This window comes from Aethalodelphis obliquidens, unplaced genomic scaffold (genome assembly GCF_003676395.1).
Source record: "Aethalodelphis obliquidens isolate GAN/ISIS:26980383/991018 unplaced genomic scaffold, ASM367639v1 scaffold39, whole genome shotgun sequence".
Classification (NCBI taxonomy): Eukaryota; Metazoa; Chordata; class Mammalia; order Artiodactyla; family Delphinidae; genus Aethalodelphis; species Aethalodelphis obliquidens.
In genome coordinates this window covers 9,909,108-9,931,973 of record NW_020837983.1, presented here as the reverse complement: position 1 = coordinate 9,931,973, position 22,866 = coordinate 9,909,108, and the positions used below count along the sequence as shown (strand labels likewise).

The window sequence follows — 22,866 nt, the reverse complement described above, 5'->3', positions numbered from 1 at the left end:
GTTAGACTGCAGTGAATTTTTACTGCAGTTAATATTAACTCCTAGGAAAAGAAAGCTTGCTGGAGACCCACCAGGCCCACTCTGTCATGGGAGAGAATCACAAGACTTTCGTGCAGGTTATTCTTACGTGTATGAGAGTCAACTCCTGGTTATCCACTGTTGGATTATCCAGAGTCCCCACCATCCCTGATTTCTTTTCCTTCTCAGTAAAGACGCTTTGGCCATTTCACAGCTCATTAGCACCTCCACCAGAAGGTAGGTGGTGACAGGGAGAACAGGTGAAATGAAAATCAGTAAAGTTTACTGCTTGTTAGCAGCTCTTGTAAAAGACATGGGACAAGGGGGTATGAAGCCATCATCATCCTCAGGAACATCAGAAAGAACTTATTAAGTGCTCGTGTGCATGGTAGGAGTACGCATAGCTGGGCATGGCAGTGTGATTTTTTTTTTATTGATATTTTCATTTCTTTAAGTTTCCCTTCCATTAATTACATCAAATGATTAAGAGTTGTCTGGGCCATGAACACAAAGAAGCTTACCTGTTTTTGTACTCCACTGAGTTGCTGAACCTTGATGATCAGTGAAGCAGTTCGACCCTTGTACTGAATAGTTCTAATAAAAGTCCCAGCATGGTCCACACTGAAGGGCTCTGACCAACGCCAATTGCCCCAGCCTTCAATACAGATGTGTAACAGCTGGAGAGAAAAACAACACTCGTCATAATGCCAAAAGTGCCAACAAAAACTAGCCCTAAAATGAAAGTCTCATTGCTGGAAAACCTTCCTATCTGTAATATTTAGCATCTGTTTTCTTTCTAACCTGCATTATTCATCCACTTCCAGCTTATTCAACCAGGCTAAGAATAGCAAATATGCCACATAGAGTCAATGTGGTTTTCCAGATCACATTTTAAACCTTCTTAAAAATAACTGTCCTATCAAATGGTAAAAGGCCTGTTGAACATTTGAGGAAAGACCATTTCATTCATCTGGAGGACAAGAAGGCTGAAATGTGAGATCAAAGAATCGTGGTCTTGGCTGGTAGTTTATTCCTTCTTCTGGCTAGACAGTAATTAAAGCTAAATTTGGCTTGTAGCATTATTTTTGACCCTAAATTGCCATTCCTTATTTTTTCTTTTGATTAAGAACAAAACAGAAATTTGAAGATGCAGTTCATTTAATACAGTCTACTTATGAGATCACATATATCAAATTAGAAATACCTTTAACATTTTGAATGTGTGAGAAAATGTCTCTGTTCTACTTTTTTCTAGCATGTATTTATTGTTAACTTTCACCAGTTGAGTCTCCTGATCCACATTCACATTTATTAATGCAGTATTGCCACTTTTGGTAATATTTAGATTTCTTTCATGGTCATCAAATATTTTCTATTTCTACTCCTACCCACTAACTGCAATTAAGTATTCCAAACTTAATTCCACTAACTGAACAAGTATTCTAAAACAACAATAATGCCTGCTTCTTTAGGATACATATTTAAATGAAAACAAACAATGTTCTATATGATTACTAAGTATAAGGAAATAAAACTGACATTTTAGGAAAAAGATTTAGATATACAAACTTAACATTTTCCTTCATATAATATATAATTTTTTTAAAAGAGCTAACCAAAGGCTAATCACATGAAACATTTTCCAAATTAACAGAATGAATAAAACTTTGAAAATATTATGTAAGAGCTATCATAATAGGCTCTTAAAATAAATACATTAAGGACTTACATGGGAATCGCCATAACAATAGAAGTTTTTTGATGGAAACATTATTTTTTAGTTTTAGCTTTGGGAGGAACCCTTATAAAGTGCTTTAATTTGAAAATTTCCCAGGGTCACTGGTCATCACAATGTGATTTTTTTGGTGGAAAACTGAGAGGGTTTTTTTGTTTTTAAATATCTTAAAATATTAAAAAAACTCTATCTCACCTCCCTGCTTTTAATATGGCCCCACTCCAGTTCGTCCTCCATAACATCGCCAGTGATCCTGTGAAATCAAAAGGCTACCACTCAGATGACTTCTAAAAAAGAAGTCTAACAGCTAAAAAAAGAAAAAAAAATTCCTGGACAGCAAATAAAATACCTTTAGGGAAAATGTGATTTTTATATACATTCTTTAACATAAAAGTACCAGAGTATCTTTGATGTTTAAATATTAGTTACAGAAAAAAAAAAGAAAAACAATAGTGGTGTTTGGAACCATTTCAGTTTTTTGTAGCAGCAACTGGGAATAAAGCGCAGGGTACACACAAAACTAAAAGAAACAAAGAAAGTTGTTTTCTTTGGAGAGACTAGTAGCTGGAAATGACAAAAAAATAATGAGGTAAGGTACTTAAGGTCAAGCTCAGCTGTATTTTTCTTGAAAATTCCACAGCCTCTAAAGAAAGTTTTAATGTACACAATGTAATTTTAATTGAGGAGTGTTCACATTTGCATCTGAGCTCAGTTTTAGGTAGCTCACTCTGTGCACACAGCTTTTAATGACTGAATGTCACCAAGGAGTATGCTGGCAGGTTTCGCTTCGCAGCTATTTGTTCTCAAAATGTTGGCACATATATTTTCTTTGAATTATGAAAATTCAGATACATTTGGAATTAGTTCACACAGAAAAGTTAAGTGGGAGAAAAACATGACGTTTCTCCCCACACGCATGACCAACAGAATATTTGTAATGTTTGGCTTACAGTTAAAAAGCATCTAAATATCATTGGCAATTATATATATATAGTTTAATAGGAAAGGAATGACATTCCTTGGAGAGAAAATCTTCAAATAGGAATTCAGGAGGCCTAGTGGTACTTCAGTCCTCCTTCCCATGGTGTAAGTGATTTGGGCACTAGACAGGGGTGCTCAGGTATGCCTGGACATCAAGTGAGGGTGGGAAGTTCTGTTCCTGTTGGACCAATCTGCTCTACTTCACTGCTATGGGTACTGAAAAGTCTCCATTTAATAACAAATACTCATATACCTGTTTTTATTTCTATACTGAAGAAACTATAAAATCAGGCATAAAAATGTGAAATTTGTGTTAGACTGCCTAATCCTAATGAGACTTCTTTCTATTATTCATCCAATACAGTTTTATTATTCAGATACTATAAGGAAGGCAATATGCTAAGAACTATAGAGGAAATAAAGAGAAGAGCTTTGGTCTTTGTCCCACAAGGAGCTTAAGATTTTACAGGGAAAATAAGGCATGCATAACCAACCAACAAGAGGCATTATGAGAGAAGTCTAGAGAAGAGAGGGCTTGTTTAGGCTGCTGTGACTGGGAGAGCTTCTTGAAGCATTTGGGTCTCAGAGTTTGGGTAGGATTTCAACTAGTAAGGATGACAGTCATTTCTGGGCCAAGGGGACAATCTGAGAGGTGAAGCCAGAAGGTTTGCTTGGGGCAAAGTTAATAGTCTCAACTGGTTGGAGGAAAGGGAACATGTAAAGAAGAGTTAGGGATAAGGTCAGAGAAGTAGATCTAGATTGTGGCCAACACTGATGATTTACTAAGCTAAGGAATTTGTGCTTTATTCAGGAATTAGCCTTCTGTATAGATGAGCAATGTGTTGAAAGGATGGTGAGAGCAGAGTGTGGAGGTCAGGACAACTGCAACAGAATGAGAAACAGGAGCAAGGAAGCAATGGGCTTAGCAAAATATTACTATCCATTCAATGGCCTGGAGTCCAAGATATCTTTAATGTTCTCTTATCAATTTGGAAATTTTCTTTCCCCTTTTTTCTATTAAGTTTCCCTTACGGACTCACTTCCTTCACCACCTTTTCCATTCAGGCTTTTCACTCTCTGTGGCCTACTTAGCTAGTGTCTAATATTTTCCATTGTGGGGGAAAAACAAAGTCAAATACGAACCACTCTTGTTTGAACTTCTCAATGGGAACTGAAACTAAGTATAAGGCAGGTTGTACAGTAGCCACACTCAATGGAAGGTCTCAAGGGGCTACATTTATTTTTTTCTAGCAGACCCTCCCACTCCAGGGCTGCATTGGCAGCAAGATTAAATTCCACTGAAGACCTCAAATGGGAGCATAGAACTTTCCACTCATTTTTCTGAATAAAAAATAAAACTTAAACTGAATTACTGATCAGGGGCTTGGGGATCAGCTCTCAGGACCACCCACAGGTACATCCAAGGGAGAATTCCTGAATCGACAGATTACAGAGGAAAGAAAAACAAGATGAAATCTAGGATAATAGGGTACACCAAGGAAGAGAAACAGAGAGGGGATGGTTAAGAAAAAATTTTAAATTGTACCTTAAATATAAATGAAGGTACTAGATACTTTTCTGTGAACTTTACTTCACTATTTATTTTAAAATTGTTATCAAGATGATTTCTACTTAATCAGAAATTGAAAGTTTGTCTTCAGAGTCACTTGTATATTTTTTGCATTTTACAGTAACTTACTGTACAGTAATATGTAATGTTCTACAAAGAAAGTGAAAATTACATAACTTCAAAATATTTCTCCAGGGACTTCCCTGGTGGTGCAGTGGTTAAGACTCCACGCTCCCAAGGCAGGGGACCTGGGTTCAATCCCTGGTCAGGGAAGTAGATCCCACATGCATGCCACAACTAAGAGTTCACATGCCACAACTAAGGAGCCCGCGTGTCACACTAAGGAGCCCGCCTGCCGCAACTAAGGAGCCCACCTGATGCAACTAAGGAGCCCGCCTGCCGCAACTAAGGAGTCAGTGAGCTGCAACTAAGAAGCCCACCTGCTGCAACTAAGACCCGGTGCAACCAAATAAGTAAATAAATAAATATTAAAAAAAAAATTTCCCTAATCCATTGTATTGTCTGTAGAAATTTTAGGACTTCTAAAAAATTAATGTGAAATGCAAGTGAAATAAGCTACTGAATACATATATATATATATAAAATAAACATATAGTATATAATGTATATTTATATATATATTAAAGCTTAAGCATCATATTTGTTTTTTAAACTTCTAAACTCATATCTATATCCCAAGAGCTTAGTGCATTGTAGGCATTCAATAAAATATTTGTTGAATAAGTGAATCAGGATTATTGAAAAATAACCCAAAGTAGATATTCAAAACTTTTAGTGGCAATATTTGTGCATAAAATAATATCATAAAATGAGAATCAAATCAAAATATTCAGAAACAGTTCCTATTTTGAATGACCTTTCAATACGGGAGATTTGCTTTATGTGGATAACAATAGTAGATTAAACTATAAATCAATGCAATCCCTCAGATCTATAATTCAGACATTGCAATATTGATATTAAAGCATAAAGTAGAGCCCAAATGATACACTAGATGAGCATCACGAGGGAAAATTAAGTTAAAATATTAAAACATTCTTGTCTATCTAAAATAATATCTGAAAAGCTACAGATCAAATTAAACAGATCAGTGTTAAACTGCTTGTTTGGAATGCATAAGTCGAACTGATAGTACATTTCACACCAATAAACTAACACGAAAGCAAAATAAAATATGTTGCTCATTATTCCTTTTTTTAAGGCAGTTGAATTTCAGGATGTTCAGAGTATCTGAAATAATGCTGAAAACCAGGTAGAAAAATGTCTAGATAATTGCTAACGCTTGGTGTCACTCTGATTCAATATTGGAACTCTTAGGACCCTATATATCCTTTTACTTTTACAGAGCACAACCTAAAAGAATGATAAAGTAGAAATAAGTCAAATTGAATTATTTTCTAGTGGACAGCTTGGACTCTTTGATGCAGTGTATTTTGGAGGAAAGAGGAGAAAGAAAAAGAAAGCTTTCCAAATCAACCTTTCAGGAGGTGATATAAGTCACTGTTATCCCACAAGTATCATGACACAAAATATGAGGGCTTGTAGGTTTTCTCTCAAGATTGTTTGAATTAAATGAAGGCTACAGATCAGCATAAAACAACCTCTTACAAAAGAAGGGAAACCTGGCACACTCACTAAATGTTGGTTAGAATGAAAATTGTAGCTGGAGGGTAATCCTTGTATCAAAAATCTAACTTTCAGATACTCACTGGGCTCATCAATTCTAAACAGGAATTTATCCTGATATAATAATTATACATATGTGCAAAGATTTACCTAGATGTAGGTTTATTCCAGAATTGTTTTAATAATGAAAATTTGGCATTATTAGGAAATTAGTCAAATGAAATATAGTAAAAACAATAATAGCTATCAGTTGTTAGACACACACTATGTGTCAAGCAGTGGGCTGCTTTTTATATATTTTCTTATTAATTCCTTAAAACAATCTTATGTGGCAGTTGATTTTGTTTTATTTTATGAATGAAAAAGCAAGCTGAGTTACAGAGAGGCTGTGTGACCTCCCCAGGGCCACAGTGCTGAAGAGGGCCAGGTATAAGATTTGAACTGAGGTGTGCTTACTCAGAACCTCTCTTATACTTAGGATCCTCTCAAGCCATTGAGAAAAACTCACAGAATGAAAAAACGTGAACAATATTACTTAGCCAAAGATTAACCAGAAAAGGAGCACATTACAAAAAGATAGGTGCAGTATACATCCCATTTTTGTAAAACGAACAAAAAGTATATATTCCTATTCCTAAGGGAGAAAATGGCTAGAAATATACCAGAATGCTAATAGTGGTTATCTTGGGGTTGTGGGGTTATGGGTTTTAAGTTTCCTTTTTGTGTGTGTTTTTGTGTGCTTTTACGTAATTTCCAAATTTCATACTATAAATATGTATTACTTTGCAATCAGATAAAAATTAATGTTATTAAAATGAAAAAAAAGTCTAATAGAAAGCATACAGAGCCTGCATTTCAAGTAAAAAGAAATTAGACATTTTTATTTTAAAAACTCAAATTCAGCTTCCCGCATGAAGTTTCCCCATTTGTCCTAGTCAGCTTTGCCATTTGCTCTGTTGGCACTTGGCTAAAAGGGTGACATGGGCCTCAGTTTATCTCTGAGGCCTCCACCACTGGCTCCTCACACAGGGTCTGACTTGCTGTATACTAACTCACTTGATTCTTGGAGCAGTTTAATGTAATAATTTGAGGGTTTTTTCCCCTAGGGCAATAGTTTTTTTTCTTTCCAATTTAGCAAATATTCTTAGGATCTACATCTATTAAATGTTCACCATAAGCCAACTAACTGTACTATACATGGTGGAGATAAAGACAAATGAGACACACACACCAAAAATTCTCACAATATAGTGGGAGAGATATTTCACCAGAAAAAGTATAGTGCAAAAATTCATGAGAGGAAGGAAAAAATTGTTGTGGGACTCCAGAGGTATTATGCTTGGGGAAATTAAAAGATTGACCAGAGACTGACATATTTTACTTACCCAAAGAAATAACATGAAAAAAAGACATATTGAAATAGAATAAAAGATATACAGGACTGTTACTTCTGATAAACGAAAGCAGGTGACATCCTAACTTGGAGTGGTTCTTTCTGTACAAAATTGATGTCTAAAAACCACATTGATTGCATCACAACCATGACAAGTCATAAAAGTAGCAAACTACGGCTTCAAACCTTTGTGCAAACAACTTGTCAATGTAATTTGGAAAATTAACTTTATATTATGAACTCATCAGCTTACATTCCTCTAACAGCTTTGACGGTAACCCAAACGGAACCGTTGAATTTTGATCCTGGAAAAGAAAGAGGCATACTCGAACAAAAAATCATTGTTTCAGGAGGTCAGATCTTGCTCTCAGGCAACCAAGAGGCATGTGTGAAGATTCCTGGGGATGGAGGAGAGTTGAGGGTTAGGGAGAAGACCTGCCTGAGAGAGAGTGGTACAGAAAGCGAGGATGAAGAGGCAGTGAACTCTTAGGTCAGGAACTGCCACTTACCCTCAGAGCATCCGTCATCAATAAACACCAGGGATTAAAGCATTAAAGGCAGTGAAACACAGTAACTGATAGTTGTTGGGCTGTTTGAAATAATACTATTAACTATCTCCCTGGTCTTTCTATATCTAGTCTTAAATAGTAAATAATTTCTTTATTTCTTTTACCACTCTATTTTATGAACGGTCATCACAAGACAAACATAGATGAAGAAAGAGTCAGGAAAAAAATAAACAAAAAAGCAGTAGTTGTGAATGAGGGAAACTGTAGCTTTTTATGACTTTCGACAATTCAGGATAACAGAGAAGCATGGGAGGATGTAGAAGCTTTCACCTCTGTATAGTTGAGAATATTAGGAAATGCCAGCTGGAAAATGGGAAGTGGAATAGAAACTGACTTTATTATCTGGCCCTGTAGCTGGAGATATGAGAATAAAAATCCCACCATTCCTCAAATGATAATATAGTATAACCAAGGGCAATTCATATGATACAACCATTAATAAATAGCAAAAGTGACATGAAAATAAGCCATGAGACCTATGAAAAGATACTGCGAAGCAAAGGAAAAAGCGTATCATCTTAGAAAATAAGGGGAAGAGACTAGCTAATATAAATACCCAGTTGCAGAATTCAGGGGAGAGAAATCAGGAAAGGTTTTGGTTTTCTCTAAAGTATGCAAAAATACATGATTTCTATAAAACTGTAGAAAAATACTGAGAGGAAAGAAGAGTCTAGTATAAATAGAAAACAGCCTGAAGTTAAAAAAACTAGATGATATGAAAAGGAAATTAGATAAGAAATAAATGCAAGGAAACAAAGAATGCATTTGCAGAATAACAATCTACACTGATGCAAGTAGAGCAAGTATGAATAATTACTATGGAAGGACAACTTGAAAATCTTTATAATTGTGCAGAGCAAAAAGACAAATAGATGAAGAAATATGAGAGAAAATGTCATAGGTATGAAAGAAAAATGACGTATATAATTATTATAAAGAAAGAAATAATGCTATTCATACATCTATTAATCTTCGTGTTTTTAAAACAGTATGTGTTACTTCATCATGCAGTTTATGATAAATCAATTGAATTTCCATGAGTAAATAGGATGTCAAATGGCCCACATCTAGCAAATATTAAGGCTTAATCAATGTTTCAGTGTATCTATAATCAAGTCATAGGAACTTTTTAAAAATTAAAAAAGATTTCTCATAAATAACTACAATCTGTATTCCAGAATTTATTTATGGTTTTTCATTGTTCAGACATTAGTCTCTGTTCAATCTATTACGGACATTTACCTACTTAAGAGAAAAATAAGTTAAAAAAAGAAGAAAAAGTAGGGTGAAGAGTAGTGGCACTTTCAATTTACACATTATCTACAAGACAATAGGATGCTTAATGAGTATTCTTTGCTAAAAAGTTACCTAAATTGAAATTATCTAAATTAGGGAAAAATAATTTACCTCACAACCTCACAATTTTTTTTTGGCAAAATGATTTAATAAGCAAATTCTCTCATATGTTAAAATATAATTTCATGCATAACTTTTTCGGAACATATTAACCATGAAATCAGATATAAATGCACATAGTTAAAAAAAAAAAAGGTCATTTCAACATTACACATATCTATTGTTTTCATGTTTCTAAAGGGTATGGTCTTCCCTATATTTAAATGATATATGACTGATAAAACATGAGCTGTGACACTAATAGCTGCCTTAAGTCCAAAACTGTGTGATAATCTTTGAGGCTGTTCATCCTTAATGTTACCATAAGGGGTTGAAAAGTAAAAATTCAGAGAAATTTGATATGTATGCTTATGAGTGTGTACAGAAGAGGATAGTCTGTCTATAAAATATGAAATAATTCACATTTTCTTTTTAAATAATTAGATAAAATAAATACAAACATTAACTGCTTAACTGAGTGGCACTAACAGCCAGGAGATTTGGGTGCTGTGTAGACACTCTCTCTTGATAGAATGATAGTCATGCTCTTGGTTAGACCCAAGTCTTCAGTGGAAGAGATAAGGGTATGTTGGATGGAACTAATAAAGGATACTGTAGGTAAGCTGAGAAATGGAAGCCAATAAGATAAGAAACTGGAGATACTGTTTGATAGTCATTCAGACCTGGATAAATGTTCTGAGATTGTGAGCCAAATTGTCAGCTTTTGTTTGTTTGAAAATCAATTTTGACTAAATACAAATATAAACCATAGAGAAACCTAACCAAAGTTTGAATAAAAATTTTCTTTTAAATTGTTCTTTTAAAATGTTCATTTATCATTTGGCAAAATTTAGTTTAATGTAAAATAGAAGACATTGCCAACATGTGTCCTAAGAGAAGATCGAGTAGTTCTATGCAATCTGTAATTTATTTTTAGTCATCATGGCCATTTAGACAATTATAATTGTTATCCCTAATTTTTAATTAGAAAAAAAAGTCAACAGATGGATATAAAAGAAATCCAAAATTTTTACAGTTATTTATTTTCATTTAACTAAACTGCCTTGCCATACTAAGAAAACATTTTCATAAAGGTTAAATAAAGTATTTCATGGCAACCGCTGCTTCTTAGTGCCTGTATAACAAGAAACATGAGCCAGCCAAAGTTGTGCAAGTTGGTTTTCTTTCCCAGTAAGGGAATGTGGTATCTAAGACCTTGTCCTAACTCATTTTATCCCCAAGTGTAAGTCAAGCAAGTCAAATATGAACTAATGCCTGAAGGGAAGTCCCTGACTCCAAAAGTATGGATTATTTCACATTTATCTTAAAATCTGCTCTCAGAGTTCTTAAAATTCACTAACTTGGCAAGTCAGGAATTATCATGAGAAATGAAATAATTTCATAACTATGAAGTCATCCAACATTCCATGCATCTGACACTCATTGGGCTTGGCCATGTCTTGGGCATTATTCTGACCTTTAGATAATAAGCTCTTCAATATCCTGTTCAGCATGGAAAGAATTAAAAAGTGCCACAGTATAATAGGTATGCCATTGTCTTTAATAGAGTTAATGCTTTTGTTACACAGACTTGTGGTAACAGGTTATGATTAAACACAATCACATTCTGTACGCTGAAATCTTTATAACATTCTTAATCAGTATTTCCCATTACTTAAAAATGGCAAAATACCATGCTTTAATGGTCCAGCTGCACTCCCTTTCTCCAAGCACTCTGTATTAAAATTCACATTTAAAATTAGTTCAGTCAAGGACCTTTATGTTTAGACATCAAGAATTCACATTTGCAGAGCACTAGCTTGTGAAAAGCCTTTGAGTGTCTTGTAAAAAGCTTAAGGAATCCTCAGTTACATTTTTCTCCAAAGCTATATTTCAATATCTAAAATTTATTGCCAGAGAAGGGACAGAGAGACCATTAGCAGAACCAGCAGTCATTCCTCCGGGTGCTTCACAGTTGAAATAATCCCCAGTTTTGCCCTTTCATGCAGGCTTGTAGAAAACTCCAGAAATAAGCCCTGGGACTGGATAAAGTGCCCTATCACAATCCTATCTTTGCCATTTCTTTACGACTTTAAAAGTCTTAACTAGGTCATACTGCAAACCATTTTTACAAAGAAACTTTGAAACATACAGGAAAACTCAACCCCAAACTTCTGCCTCTCATTTAAATGGAGTAAGTGTATTTCCCAACAGTAAATGAAGACATTCCAAATATCTCTATCCACTAGATACTTAATGACCAAAACTGTTAGGGCCCCATTTACTGGTGACTTCAACAAGGCACAATAACTGTCCTCACAGAACGTTAAGTGTCCTGGAATCTCTCAGGAAATTGAAAATATTTTAAGAGAGAAAGGTGAAGAGACCGAGTCTACAGTCTACTATTTTGCTGTTTCAGTGACTGCTTAGAACTAAAATAAAAATGCAGTTTATGGTGACTGGATAGTAGGCCTCGGGTACTCAAATGGAGTCAGTGTTTACAGAATATTTTGGATTAAAATCCTTGCCAGATGGTCCCAAGAACTGTTTACCTCACTGTTGATTTTAGCTATCTTAATGTCAGGAACAATAAAAAGAAGCTTGTTACTGCCACTGGGGAGCAAAGACATACAATCCTTCCTCTCTAAATGGAATTGCTAGTTGTGGACAGCTGTGCCCTACACAACAGCAAGAGTGTTACTGTAGTTTCTGGGAGTCTATTTCCATGATTAGAGAAAGAGACAATATAAGGCAAATTTAACTTGAAATAATGTCTACTTTAAATCAATAATATTTGGTAATTGTACAATGTACTTTTAGTTTATGATAAACAATAAAACTTCTTCAGAGTTAAACACAATTAGGAAAAGTTGGACATGCATGTGGACCTGAAATGTGTCCTCCTTTGAAGTACACTGCTTGTCCCCTCCTGTAGCATTTTCCTATTTTATAATAGTTTTCATCAGAGGCCACTGGGAGGCCAGAGGGGTAGAGGTGGGGGAGACCAGGAGTTACTCCTAATTATAAGTCCAACTGCATTGACAGCATACAAAAGCATACATTTTGAGATCAGAGGACCTCTTTTTGTGTGTCTATATAAATACACATAAAAGCATCCAATATGATGCAAAGAATGCTGTTTACAATGTTCATATTGTGAAAATAAGCTTTTAAATCTATGTTCTTGAGAAATATCAGATATGAGAAATCTCAACATTTATTTATTCAGTGAACACTTATCAAATGCCAGTTATGAGCAAGATACAGGATTAGATACTGTGGAAAATCACTTTTTTATTTTTGTATTTTTTTAACATCTTTATTGGAGTATAATTGCTTTACAGTGGTGTGTTAGTTGCTGCTGTATAACAAAGTGAATCAGCTATATGTACACATATATCCCCATATCCCCTTGCTCTTGCATCTTCCTCCTACCCTCCCTACCCACCCCTCTAGGTGGTCACAAAGCACCGAGCTGATCTCCCTGTGCTATGCGGCTGCCGGGTTCTCAAGTCCATTCTCTATGTCTGTGTCTTTATTCCTGTCCTGCCCCTAGGTTCTTCAGAACCCTTTTTTTTTTTTTTTGGATTCCATATATATGTGTTAGCATACGGTATTTGTTTTTCTCTTTCTGACTTATTTCACTCTGTATGACAGACTCATCCACCTCACTACAAATAACTCAATTTCATTTCTTTTTATGGCTGAGTAATATTCCATTGTATATATGTGCCGCATCTTTATCCATTCATCTGTCGATGGACACATAGGTTGCTTCCATGTCCTGGCTATTGTAAATAGAGCTGCAATGAACATTGTGGTACATGACTCTTTTTGAATTATGGTTTTCTCAGGGTATGTGCCCAGTAGTGGGATTGCTGGGTCATATGGTAGTTCTATTTTCAGTTTTTTAAGGAACCTCCATACTGTTCTCCATAGTGGCTGTATCAATTTACATTCCCACCAACAGTGCAAGAGGGTTCCCTTTTCTCCATACCCTCTCCAGCATATATTGTTTGTAGATTTTTTGATGATGGCCATTCTGACCGGTGTGAGGTGATACCTCATTGTAGTTTTGATTTGCATTTCTCTAATGGAAAATCACTTTTTTTTAAAAGCCTCCTTTTTTTTTTTTTTTTACACTGTTGGTTAGCAGAAAATTTTATTTTATTTTACAAAACTAGCATAATCCTGAGACAAAAAAAAGAACAAAAGATCCCCCAAACAGGCCAACAAACAAACAAAAAACACCTATAGACTAATGAATGAACACAAATGCAAAAATATTAAGTGGAATACTTCTAAATAAAATCTAGGAGTATGTTTAAAGAATAAATGCTGTGTTCAGGTATTTATTCCAGGAATGCTGATACAGTTCAATATAAAGAGTCTGTTAGTATATATTGCTCATTTCATCACACCTACAGGTCAAAGGCAGCAAAAGTGATCATTTCATAGTTCAAATAGAATCAACTTTTGCTCATGTTGAAAACACAGTCACAGCCTCCTAACACGTTTAATGTGGAGACAGAAACTCCTCAGTACACAAGGTCCTCTCCTCTCTCTACAGGCTCATCCTGCCCCGACCCCGCCCCTCCCTGGAGTGAAAAGCCTCCTACTTTTTTCCCCTCTTTTTACTTTCAGCAAATACCCACTACCACTCATCCTCACTCCAAAAAGAGCCTTCTGTGGTAAGCTAAAAATGGCCACAAATTCTCTTAGCAACTTGCATCAAGAGGTTAAAATCTTGTTCCTTATCCTTTGGATCTGGCCTCATCTTGTGATGTGCTCTGCCTAGTAGAATGTGGCAGCAGATACTGTGAGAGTTCTGAGCTTAGGCTCAACAGGCTTTGCAGTCTTTGCTCTCGTTCTCTCAACTAGGCTAGCCTGCTGGAAGGATCACATGGAAGAGAACCCTGGCCAGTGGTCTGCCAAGTACCAAATATGTAGGTGGGGCAGTCTTGGACCACCCAGCCCCAGCTGGCCTACCATGTGACTGCAGCCTCATGAGTGAGCCCAGCTGAGATCAGCAGAAGAACCTCTTAACTAAGTGCACCTAGATTTCTGACCAACACACTCATGAGCTAATAAATTTTTTAAGGTCACTAAAGTTTTATGGTGGTTTGTTAAGCAGCAATAGATATTTGGTATAAACCTCATTCCATCCAGGGTCAATCCTTCTACTTGTGATCTGGATGCCTTCTTCTTCTCCCCTTCTGGGACCTGATGCTGTTAATCATTCTTCCTCTCTTCTGCATCACCAACCTATCTGCTATTTACTTCTGCTCATATGTGAACATGCCTAAGGTACTTTAATTTAAAATCCTTGCTTGACCCTGCAGCTTTCTCTAGCTAACACCCAATCAAGATTAAAAAAAAAAAAATTCATGCTCATTCTCCCTGTTTCCTCACCTCCCATTCATTTTTCAACCCACTCAATCTGATTTCTATCCCTATCTTGCCAGTGAAAATGCTTTCCTTGAGCTATCAGTGACCTCCCAATTGCCCGATACAATGGTCTCCCCAGTTCTTGCTTCACTCGATCTCCTTATGGCATATGACATTGATAATTCTATCCTTCTAGATAGTCTCCTTGGCTCTTAGAACATGATTATGTCCCAGTTTTCCTGCCATGTCTTGGTTTTCTTTCTTCCTCTTATTCCTCTTCAATGGATCCCATTCCTCAGCCTAACCCCTAAATTCTATGGGGTTTAAATCCTTATGGCAGCTCAGCCCCAAGACAGCCCCAATGATCCATGTCTCCTTTTATTTGTGTCTTTGTGTAGTCCCCTCCCACAATGAATAGGGCTGATCTGGACAACCACTAGGATATTACAGAAATGATAATTAATGACTTCTGAGCCTAGGTCATAAAAGACACTGTGGCTTTTGTCTTGTTCTATCTTGGATAACTTGATCTGGGGGAAGCCAGCTGCTATGTCTTGAGAGTACTCAAGCAACTCTTTGGAGAGATCCTTGTAGCAAGGAGCTGAGGTCTCCTGCCAAGAGCCATATGAGGGAGCCGTTTTGGAAATGGATCCTCCAGCCCAGTCAAGCCTTTAGATGATTGCAGTTCTAGCTAATGTCTTGACTACAGCCTTACCAGAGACTCTGAGCTAGAACCACCCAGGTAAACCACTCCCAAAGTTCTTGGCTAATGAAACTGAGATAATAAATGTTTGTTGTTTTATTTACTCAAGTTGTGGAGTAATTTGTTAAACAGCAATATGTAACTAATACAGAGTGTGGTACCCGCAAGTGGGGTGCTACTGTAACAAAAGCCTAAAATGGGGTGGGGCGGGGCACTGGAGCAGGCCTGTGCAAAAAACCAGAAAGACTTGAGAGTATTAGTGAATATCTAAGGTGCTTCAAAGATACTATTAATTGAAACTTGATGGTCTTAGAGGAGGCTGCCAGTGAGGAAGTGAGGAAAATGTTACTGGAAACTGGAGGAAAGGGGTTTCTTGTTATGCAGTGGCAGAGAGTTCAGCAACACCATAACCTGCAGTAACATGGAAAGCAGAAAATGTGCCTAATAAACCATGTGATCTAGCTAAGGAGATTTCCAGGCAGTGTTGAAGTGCCTCCTGGCTCTTATCTGCTGCTTGTATCAAAGTCCAAGAGGAACGATGCATGCATGAGGAAGAATTGTTAGATAAACAGGAGCCAGGACTTGCTAGTTTTGAAAATTTCTAGCCTTCCAGATGGAAATGATGTTAAAAATCAAGAAAGAGCTTCCAGGCAAAGATCAAATCCAGGACACAGCCAGGAAAGCTGGGTCTAGGGAATGAAGCTAAGGATGTGGTTGTAAAATCCTCTGTTAAGATCTCAGAAAGATCTAAATTGGCGTCTCAATGAACTATTCAAACAATAGGGCTTCTGAAACACTTCAGGGTGATGTCCCCCAGCAGTATGGGCAGAATCCCAAAGCAGAGAAGGAACTGTCTTGAAGAGATGTGGGTGTGATTTTGTCCACAGTGCTGAACCAAAGCACTGTAAGATTAACAAGAGACCTACAGTGTTCTTTAAAGAATTATACTGGCAGAAACACTGCCAACTTAGACTGAAAGAGACTAAGACAGTACAAAATGTAAAGGGGCCTTTAAACTTTCATAATTCAACTGGTAGAATGCAGGCTGAGAAAACTATGAAGAGCAAACAAAGGATATTTTTCTCATGGAAAAGGATGGATGACATACAGGCTTGAGCCAAAAGTCCAAAGCCAGGAGCCACGGAAAATTATTCCCAAGCAGCAGTATGAATGATTACTGATTAAGAAACTTCCAACATTTACCTGTTTGGATTTCAGAATTTCTATGGATCAGTAACTCCCATGTGTCTCCCATTTTCTCCTCCTATGAATGGGAGTATCTATAATAGTTACCCTACGCCTGTACCACCACTGTACATTTTTCTACAACAAGAGCTAACTCATAACATCCTCTGATCTTAGCACTCTTTCTTTGGGCATTCGTGTCTATTCCCACTGCTACCTAGGCATTGATGAACGCCAAATCTTTACCTCTAGCCCAGACTATTCTTCTGAGCTCCAGACCATTACATTCAATTAGCCTATTCAACATGGCCACTTGGAGGTCTCGTTAGAAAAGAGAAAGGAAAGGAAAGGCACCTTTGGATACACAGAGCTGAGTTCTTTAGTAGGCACCTTATAAATGTAATTTCGTGGGATATTCACAGTAACTTCTTAATTTTGCAGAAGAGGAAGCTGAAGCTCCAAGGAATTACGACACTGTCCAGTTTTACACAGCTAAAAAACCTTAGGAGGGAAATCCAGGTGTTTACAGCTTCAAATCTGTGCTGTTTCTAATATATCATCCTTCCTGCCTCCAAAGTAACCTAAAACTCCAATGTGTCCAAAATGGACTTTAGGGACACTGTGCTGTGCTCTCACATCTGCCCCATTCTCTGTATGGAAAACACTGTCCTCCTACTCAGTTCCCTGTTGTGGCCAAGTACACCATCACCAACCTGTCCTCTAAGTCTGAAACCTTGGAGTCGATCCAGGCCCTTCTCTTCCATGGTCAATTACCAAATCCTGGTGATTATAACCTTCAAAATATCTTCCAAATGGATCTCTCCTTAGTAAACCTTCTCTTAGCATGTTAAAGATTTTGTTCCACTGTCTATTAGCCTCCACCATATACAAAGAAAAGTCAGTAGTTATTTGAATTGTTGTTTCCCCTATAGTTTAACTCTGGCTGCTTCAAGGTTTTCTCTTTATCTTTGGTTTTTAGTAGTTTCATTATGATGTGCCTGGGTGTGAATTTCTTTGAAACATCTGTTTGGAGTTTTTCCTGAGCTTCTTGGGTCTGTAAATTTCTGTCTTTCACAAAGTTTGGGAAGTTTTCTGAGATTATTTCTTTAATTTTTGGAGCCCCATTCTGTCTCTCTCCTCTCAGTCTCTCATTACAATTACTCATATATTAGATCTTTTGAAATTGTCCCACAGGTCCCTGCAGTTCTATTTATTTTGTTTGAATCTTTTTTCCCCTCTCTTCTTCAGATTTGATGATTTCTAGTGATCCATCTTCAAGTTTACTGACGTTTTTCTTGTGTCATGTTGTATTTTTATTGCTGAGTAAAAAATTACTACAAATTTGGCAGCTTAAAACAACTCACATTTATTATCTCACAGTGTCTGTGGGTCAGGAGTCCAAGCAGAGCTTAGCTGGGTTATCTGCTTATGGTCTCACAAGATTGCAACTGAGGTGTCAGCTGGGCTGCATTCTTACTAGAGGTTTGACTTGGTAAGAATCCGCTTCCAAGCTCACTCAGGTTGTTGGCAGAATTTATTCTCTGCTGTCTATATGATGCGGGCTTTGACTTTTTAATGACCAGCACTGGCAGCCACCTGCAGGTGCTGGTGGCTTCTCACAGCTCCCTGCCCCATGGTCCTCTTCATAGGCAGCTGCAACATGGTAATTTGCTTCTTCAAGGCCAGGAGGAATGTATGTATCCCTCTCTCTCCTCACAAAAGGGTCCGGTCTCTCTTTTAGTAGTTTTACCTGATTAAATTAGCCCACCTAGAATCACCTCTGTTTTGATTAACTAAAAGACAACTAACAGATATAGAGAAATAGTGGTTACCAGTGGGAGAAGAGAAGGGGGAAGGGGCAAGATAGGGGTAGGGGATTAAGAAGTACAAACTACTGTGTATAAAATAAATAAACAACAAGGATATATTGTACAGCACAGGGAATATAGTTAATATTTTATAATAACTTTAAATGGAGTATAATCTATAAAAAAATTTGAATTACTATGTTGTATACCTGAAACTAATATTATATTGTAAATCAACTATACTTCAATTGAAAAAATGTTTAAAAAATCAACTAATTTAGAAATTAATTATATCTGTAAAATTCCTTTACTCTTGCCATAGTTGCTTTAAAGTACAATATATGCCTGATAATTCCAACCTCTGGGTCACATTGGTGTTGGAATCTGTTAATTATCTTTCCCTTGAAATTGAGTAACTTTGTTTTTTTTTGAGATTCTTGAGATCTGTCAAGTAATTTGGGGTCATGTTGTGGACACTGTAAATGATGCTATGTTGTGGACACTCTGGATTCTCTTATAAGTCCTCCAGAGTGTTAATATTTTTAACAGGTAATTAATTTGTTTAGAGTCAAACTAAAACTCTTACACCTGGGTGAGTGGCAGTGCAGATTAATTCAGTTCTTTAAGCCTTGGGTACAATCTCCTTTCAGTCTGCCCCATGCATGTGTGGTTCAGCAGTAAGCAGACAGGTGGGCCAAATTTCAACATATTATTTTCCCATTCTCTGGCTTTCCATTTTCCAAGATTTTCTCCTCACTGTCTAGCAGCCTTGGTTGCCTGAGCTCTTTCACCTGGTACCTTGGGCCAGAAAGACAGTGGGTCACCTCTGCACTGCTACAACTGTGGTTGCCCTCACAGCAAAGCCAACAAAAAATGGGTAAATCGTTCTATGCAGATTACTTGCTTGAGGATTCTATTCACCTCCAAAATCTGCCTGCCTTTGTTCGTCTCCAGAGGTAGTTGCTTTGTGTTTTGCTCACAATTTATAGCTGTTATTCACAGAAAGATCAGTCTGTTAGGCATTTTCACCAATCTCTGACTTCTACTCTGTCTTGGCTCAGGTACTATAATCTCTCTCACTCCTGGGCTATACAGTGGTGCCCATACAACCCTCTGCATGTATTCTCAGCCTCCTCTAGACTGTCTTCTCAACTACACGACGGCAATCTTTCCAAAATGCAGCTGTGATCCTGTGACGACTCTACTTAAAATCCTTCAGTAGCCAAAAGCTGCCCATCACATTTAGTTGTATCTCCTCAAAATGGACAGCCAGGCTCTTCAGAACATAACTCCTCCAAACAGTGGTGTGTTGGAGCTGGCTCATACTTGTTTGTGAAAAAGTATTGCTAAATATTTAGGAATCTTGTGAGCTGGTTGTTAAATCATTGGTAGCTTGAAATCAGCGATGGTAGGAGTACTTTCACCATGATAATCGGCCAACCCTGCAAATCAGGGTATTCCCATCACCACCAAAGAGCCAGTTTCCTAGCACACATCTCTTCAGCATGGCATGCAAATTTATGCCTGAGTTTATTCTGAACAAAACCTGAATTCCCTTGAACATGGCATGCTGCCTGCCTGTCTGTCTCCCTGGTTCTGCCTCATGTGCACAGCATACAAGGGCCCTCATGGCCTTCATCTACTTTACTGTCTTGCAATTCCACACATGTACTCTACACTGTAGCCAAATTAGTCAAGTCCCACCATGCCATGTTGTTTCATGCCTCTGTGGCTTTCACACATGTTGTTTCCTTTACCTGGAACCGCTTCCCCACTGCCTTTCCCTGACCTAACACTTATTTAAACATGAAAATTCAGTACAAACATGCCTTCCACTAGGAAGCCTTGGCAGATTCCCCTCCTCATGCTAGGAAACATTTTCTTTGAGTTCTCATTAAGACCATGTCCATATCCAGATGCAGTTGATTGTATTTCCTGGTCTCTTGCTCTTCTTCCCTATGGCTAGTGTTTTAATTCAGTTACCCATCATTTCTCCCTGTCTGGATGCCACAATATCCTCATAGATATAGATCATGTCTATAATAATTTGTTTACTTTTCTGACTCCCTCATCAGACAGTAAGTTTCTTAGAAAAATGTACATATTTAATTACACACAATAGGTCACAAGAAATGATCATTTATTGATTAAAAATGAATGGGAGGGAAGGAGACCAAACAAGCAGCTAGAAAGAAATAATGGCAGAGAGGAGGGCTTGTGAGTAGACTGAGGCAGGCCTTGGATGCCAGATAGTTTGGGTATATTTAATAGATGATGATGGAGGCTGTAAATATTTTTGGACAGGAAAGTATCAAAACATTTAGGAAAATGAGCTGTAGTCTGCAAGGTAGATTGAAGTGGGGCAAAGATGTAACTAAGAGAATAATTGATAAAAACTATTGCAATAGTTCATAAGAGAAGCATTAAAAATAACCATTCTTGATATATTGGGTTGGCCAGAAAGTTCGTTTGGGGTTTTCCATGGCATGCTACGAAAACCTGAACGAACTTTTTGGCCAACAATGTCATTACACTTGCCACTGTTCTAATTAGCATTTGAAATTCCTGTCTTTTAGTCTATATATAAATATTTTCAGGGTTTTTACTTAACTTCTGTCTGATTTAATAATCTATATCCTTTATTTTAAAAAGCTGAGAAGTATATAAAAATGTAATACATTGGAAAAATACCACCTTAAAAAAAATACACCATTCAGAGGCAACCACTGGTTAACATTCTGACATACCTTCCAGTATTTTGACATATTTTCCAGTATTTTTCTATGCATTTTTTCTTATATTGTTAAGATCATATTGTATGTGTAGAATTTTATGTTCTGCTTTTCGGACTGATATGATATGGTAGCACTTCACCTTCCTATGTAAAAATTTAAAGGTCCCATAAAAGTTCATCTCATAGATACGCCAGATTTTACGTACCTATTTCTTTAAAAGTGAACATTTTGATTTTTTGATGGTATAAGTCAAATTATAATAAACATTTTTGTGTATAAACCTTTGCTCTAATTTGGATTGTTTCCTGAGAGTAGATTACTAGTAGGAGATTTACTGGGTCAAAGGCTATGACCATTTTAATAGCTATAATGCTTCTTATCAAATTGCTTTTCAGAAAGGAAGTATCAATTCCACCTGCACCTTCAGTGTGTAAGAGTGCCTTTTCATTGCCCTTTCTAAGCAAACTCTGATATGCTGTGTGCCATATAATATAATAGCAGGGGCGAACACTTGACCAATTTATCAGTTTGAACAGTTTTGCCAACACAGGATATTTACCTGCGTCCCTAAGTCTACTTTTAAAATTTTTTAACTTGTGACTGTGGCAACAAGAAATGTGCTCATTCTCTAGGTATATGTGTGCACATGCACTATATAAATGGATATGGAAAGAGTGGTGACTGAGTGAGAAATGACAGTCTAGCCAATAAAATTGACAACGGCTGGAATTTCCCTAACATAGGTAGATACTCAAAAAACCATCACTTTTCCTTTAGGCAGGAGGAAAAATGATCAGATCTCACTTTTAAATATTTTTACATCCAAAAATAGAGAACTGTGGAACTTCCTGTCTATATGGGCTGAGAACAAGAACAATACAAATATTTTACTGTTATGTGGTAAGCACAGGTTGATTTTACAAGTGTTAGATTTAAACTATTACCTGTCATTTCATAATTTCTGAAAAATGCTACCAAGTTTTCAAGTGATGGGAATCCCATTTAGATCAGAACAAAGACAATTTTATATCAAACCTTTAGTCTCCTGAATTTTGTCCACTGAGAGACCTGAGAGCAGGGGTTGGCAAATCAGGCATGGCTTCTGGGCCAAATGTGGTGCACCACCTATTTTTGTATAGCCTGTGAGCTAAGAGTGTTTTTTACATTTTCAGATGGTTGAAAAAGGTCAAAAAAAGCATACTAGTTTGTGATGTGTGAAAATTATTGAACTTCAAATTTCGTTGTCTATAAATAGAATTTTATTTAAAATTTTTAAAATTTATGTCACACTCATTTAAAATAAATTTTAAAATTTATTTTAAAATTTTATGGCACATAGTCAAACTCATTTGTTATCATTGCTTTTGTACAGAGTTGAATAGCTCTGAGAGAGGCTCTAAGGCCCTGAAAGCCTAAAATATTCACTGTCTGGCCCTACATAAAAAAGTTGGCCCATCTCTGCCTGATGAAACTAACATCTGATTTACATTTTCTTCCCTAAATCTGATTACTTTGATGAGTATTTCCCAGATGCTCTGCTGCTCTTCCAAATTGATTCTTACCTTGTTGCATTTCGCATTTTTAAATATCTGCCATTTTCACAAGCTTATAAAACTTCCTACTATATCCATTTTGGAGCAATATTTTGTTATTTTCTATAGCTCTGCCTAGAGCTCATTTTCACCTTGACTGATGGTTTTTTTTTTTTTTTTTTTTTTTTTTTTTTTTTTTTTTTTTTT

General features: G+C 36.7%; 1 protein-coding gene across 3 annotated transcripts in view; it reads right to left on the bottom strand.

The window, feature by feature from the left end:
* VPS13B (vacuolar protein sorting 13 homolog B) overlaps positions 1 to 22,866 on the bottom strand; it is a 778,894-nt gene that overhangs the window by 61,070 nt on the left and 694,958 nt on the right. For all 3 annotated transcript variants that reach the window (XM_027131497.1, XM_027131496.1, XM_027131498.1), the window contains one exon: positions 540 to 695. In XM_027131497.1, the coding sequence (XP_026987298.1) occupies positions 540 to 695 (156 nt within the window). The remainder of the gene's footprint in view (positions 1 to 539; positions 696 to 22,866) is intronic.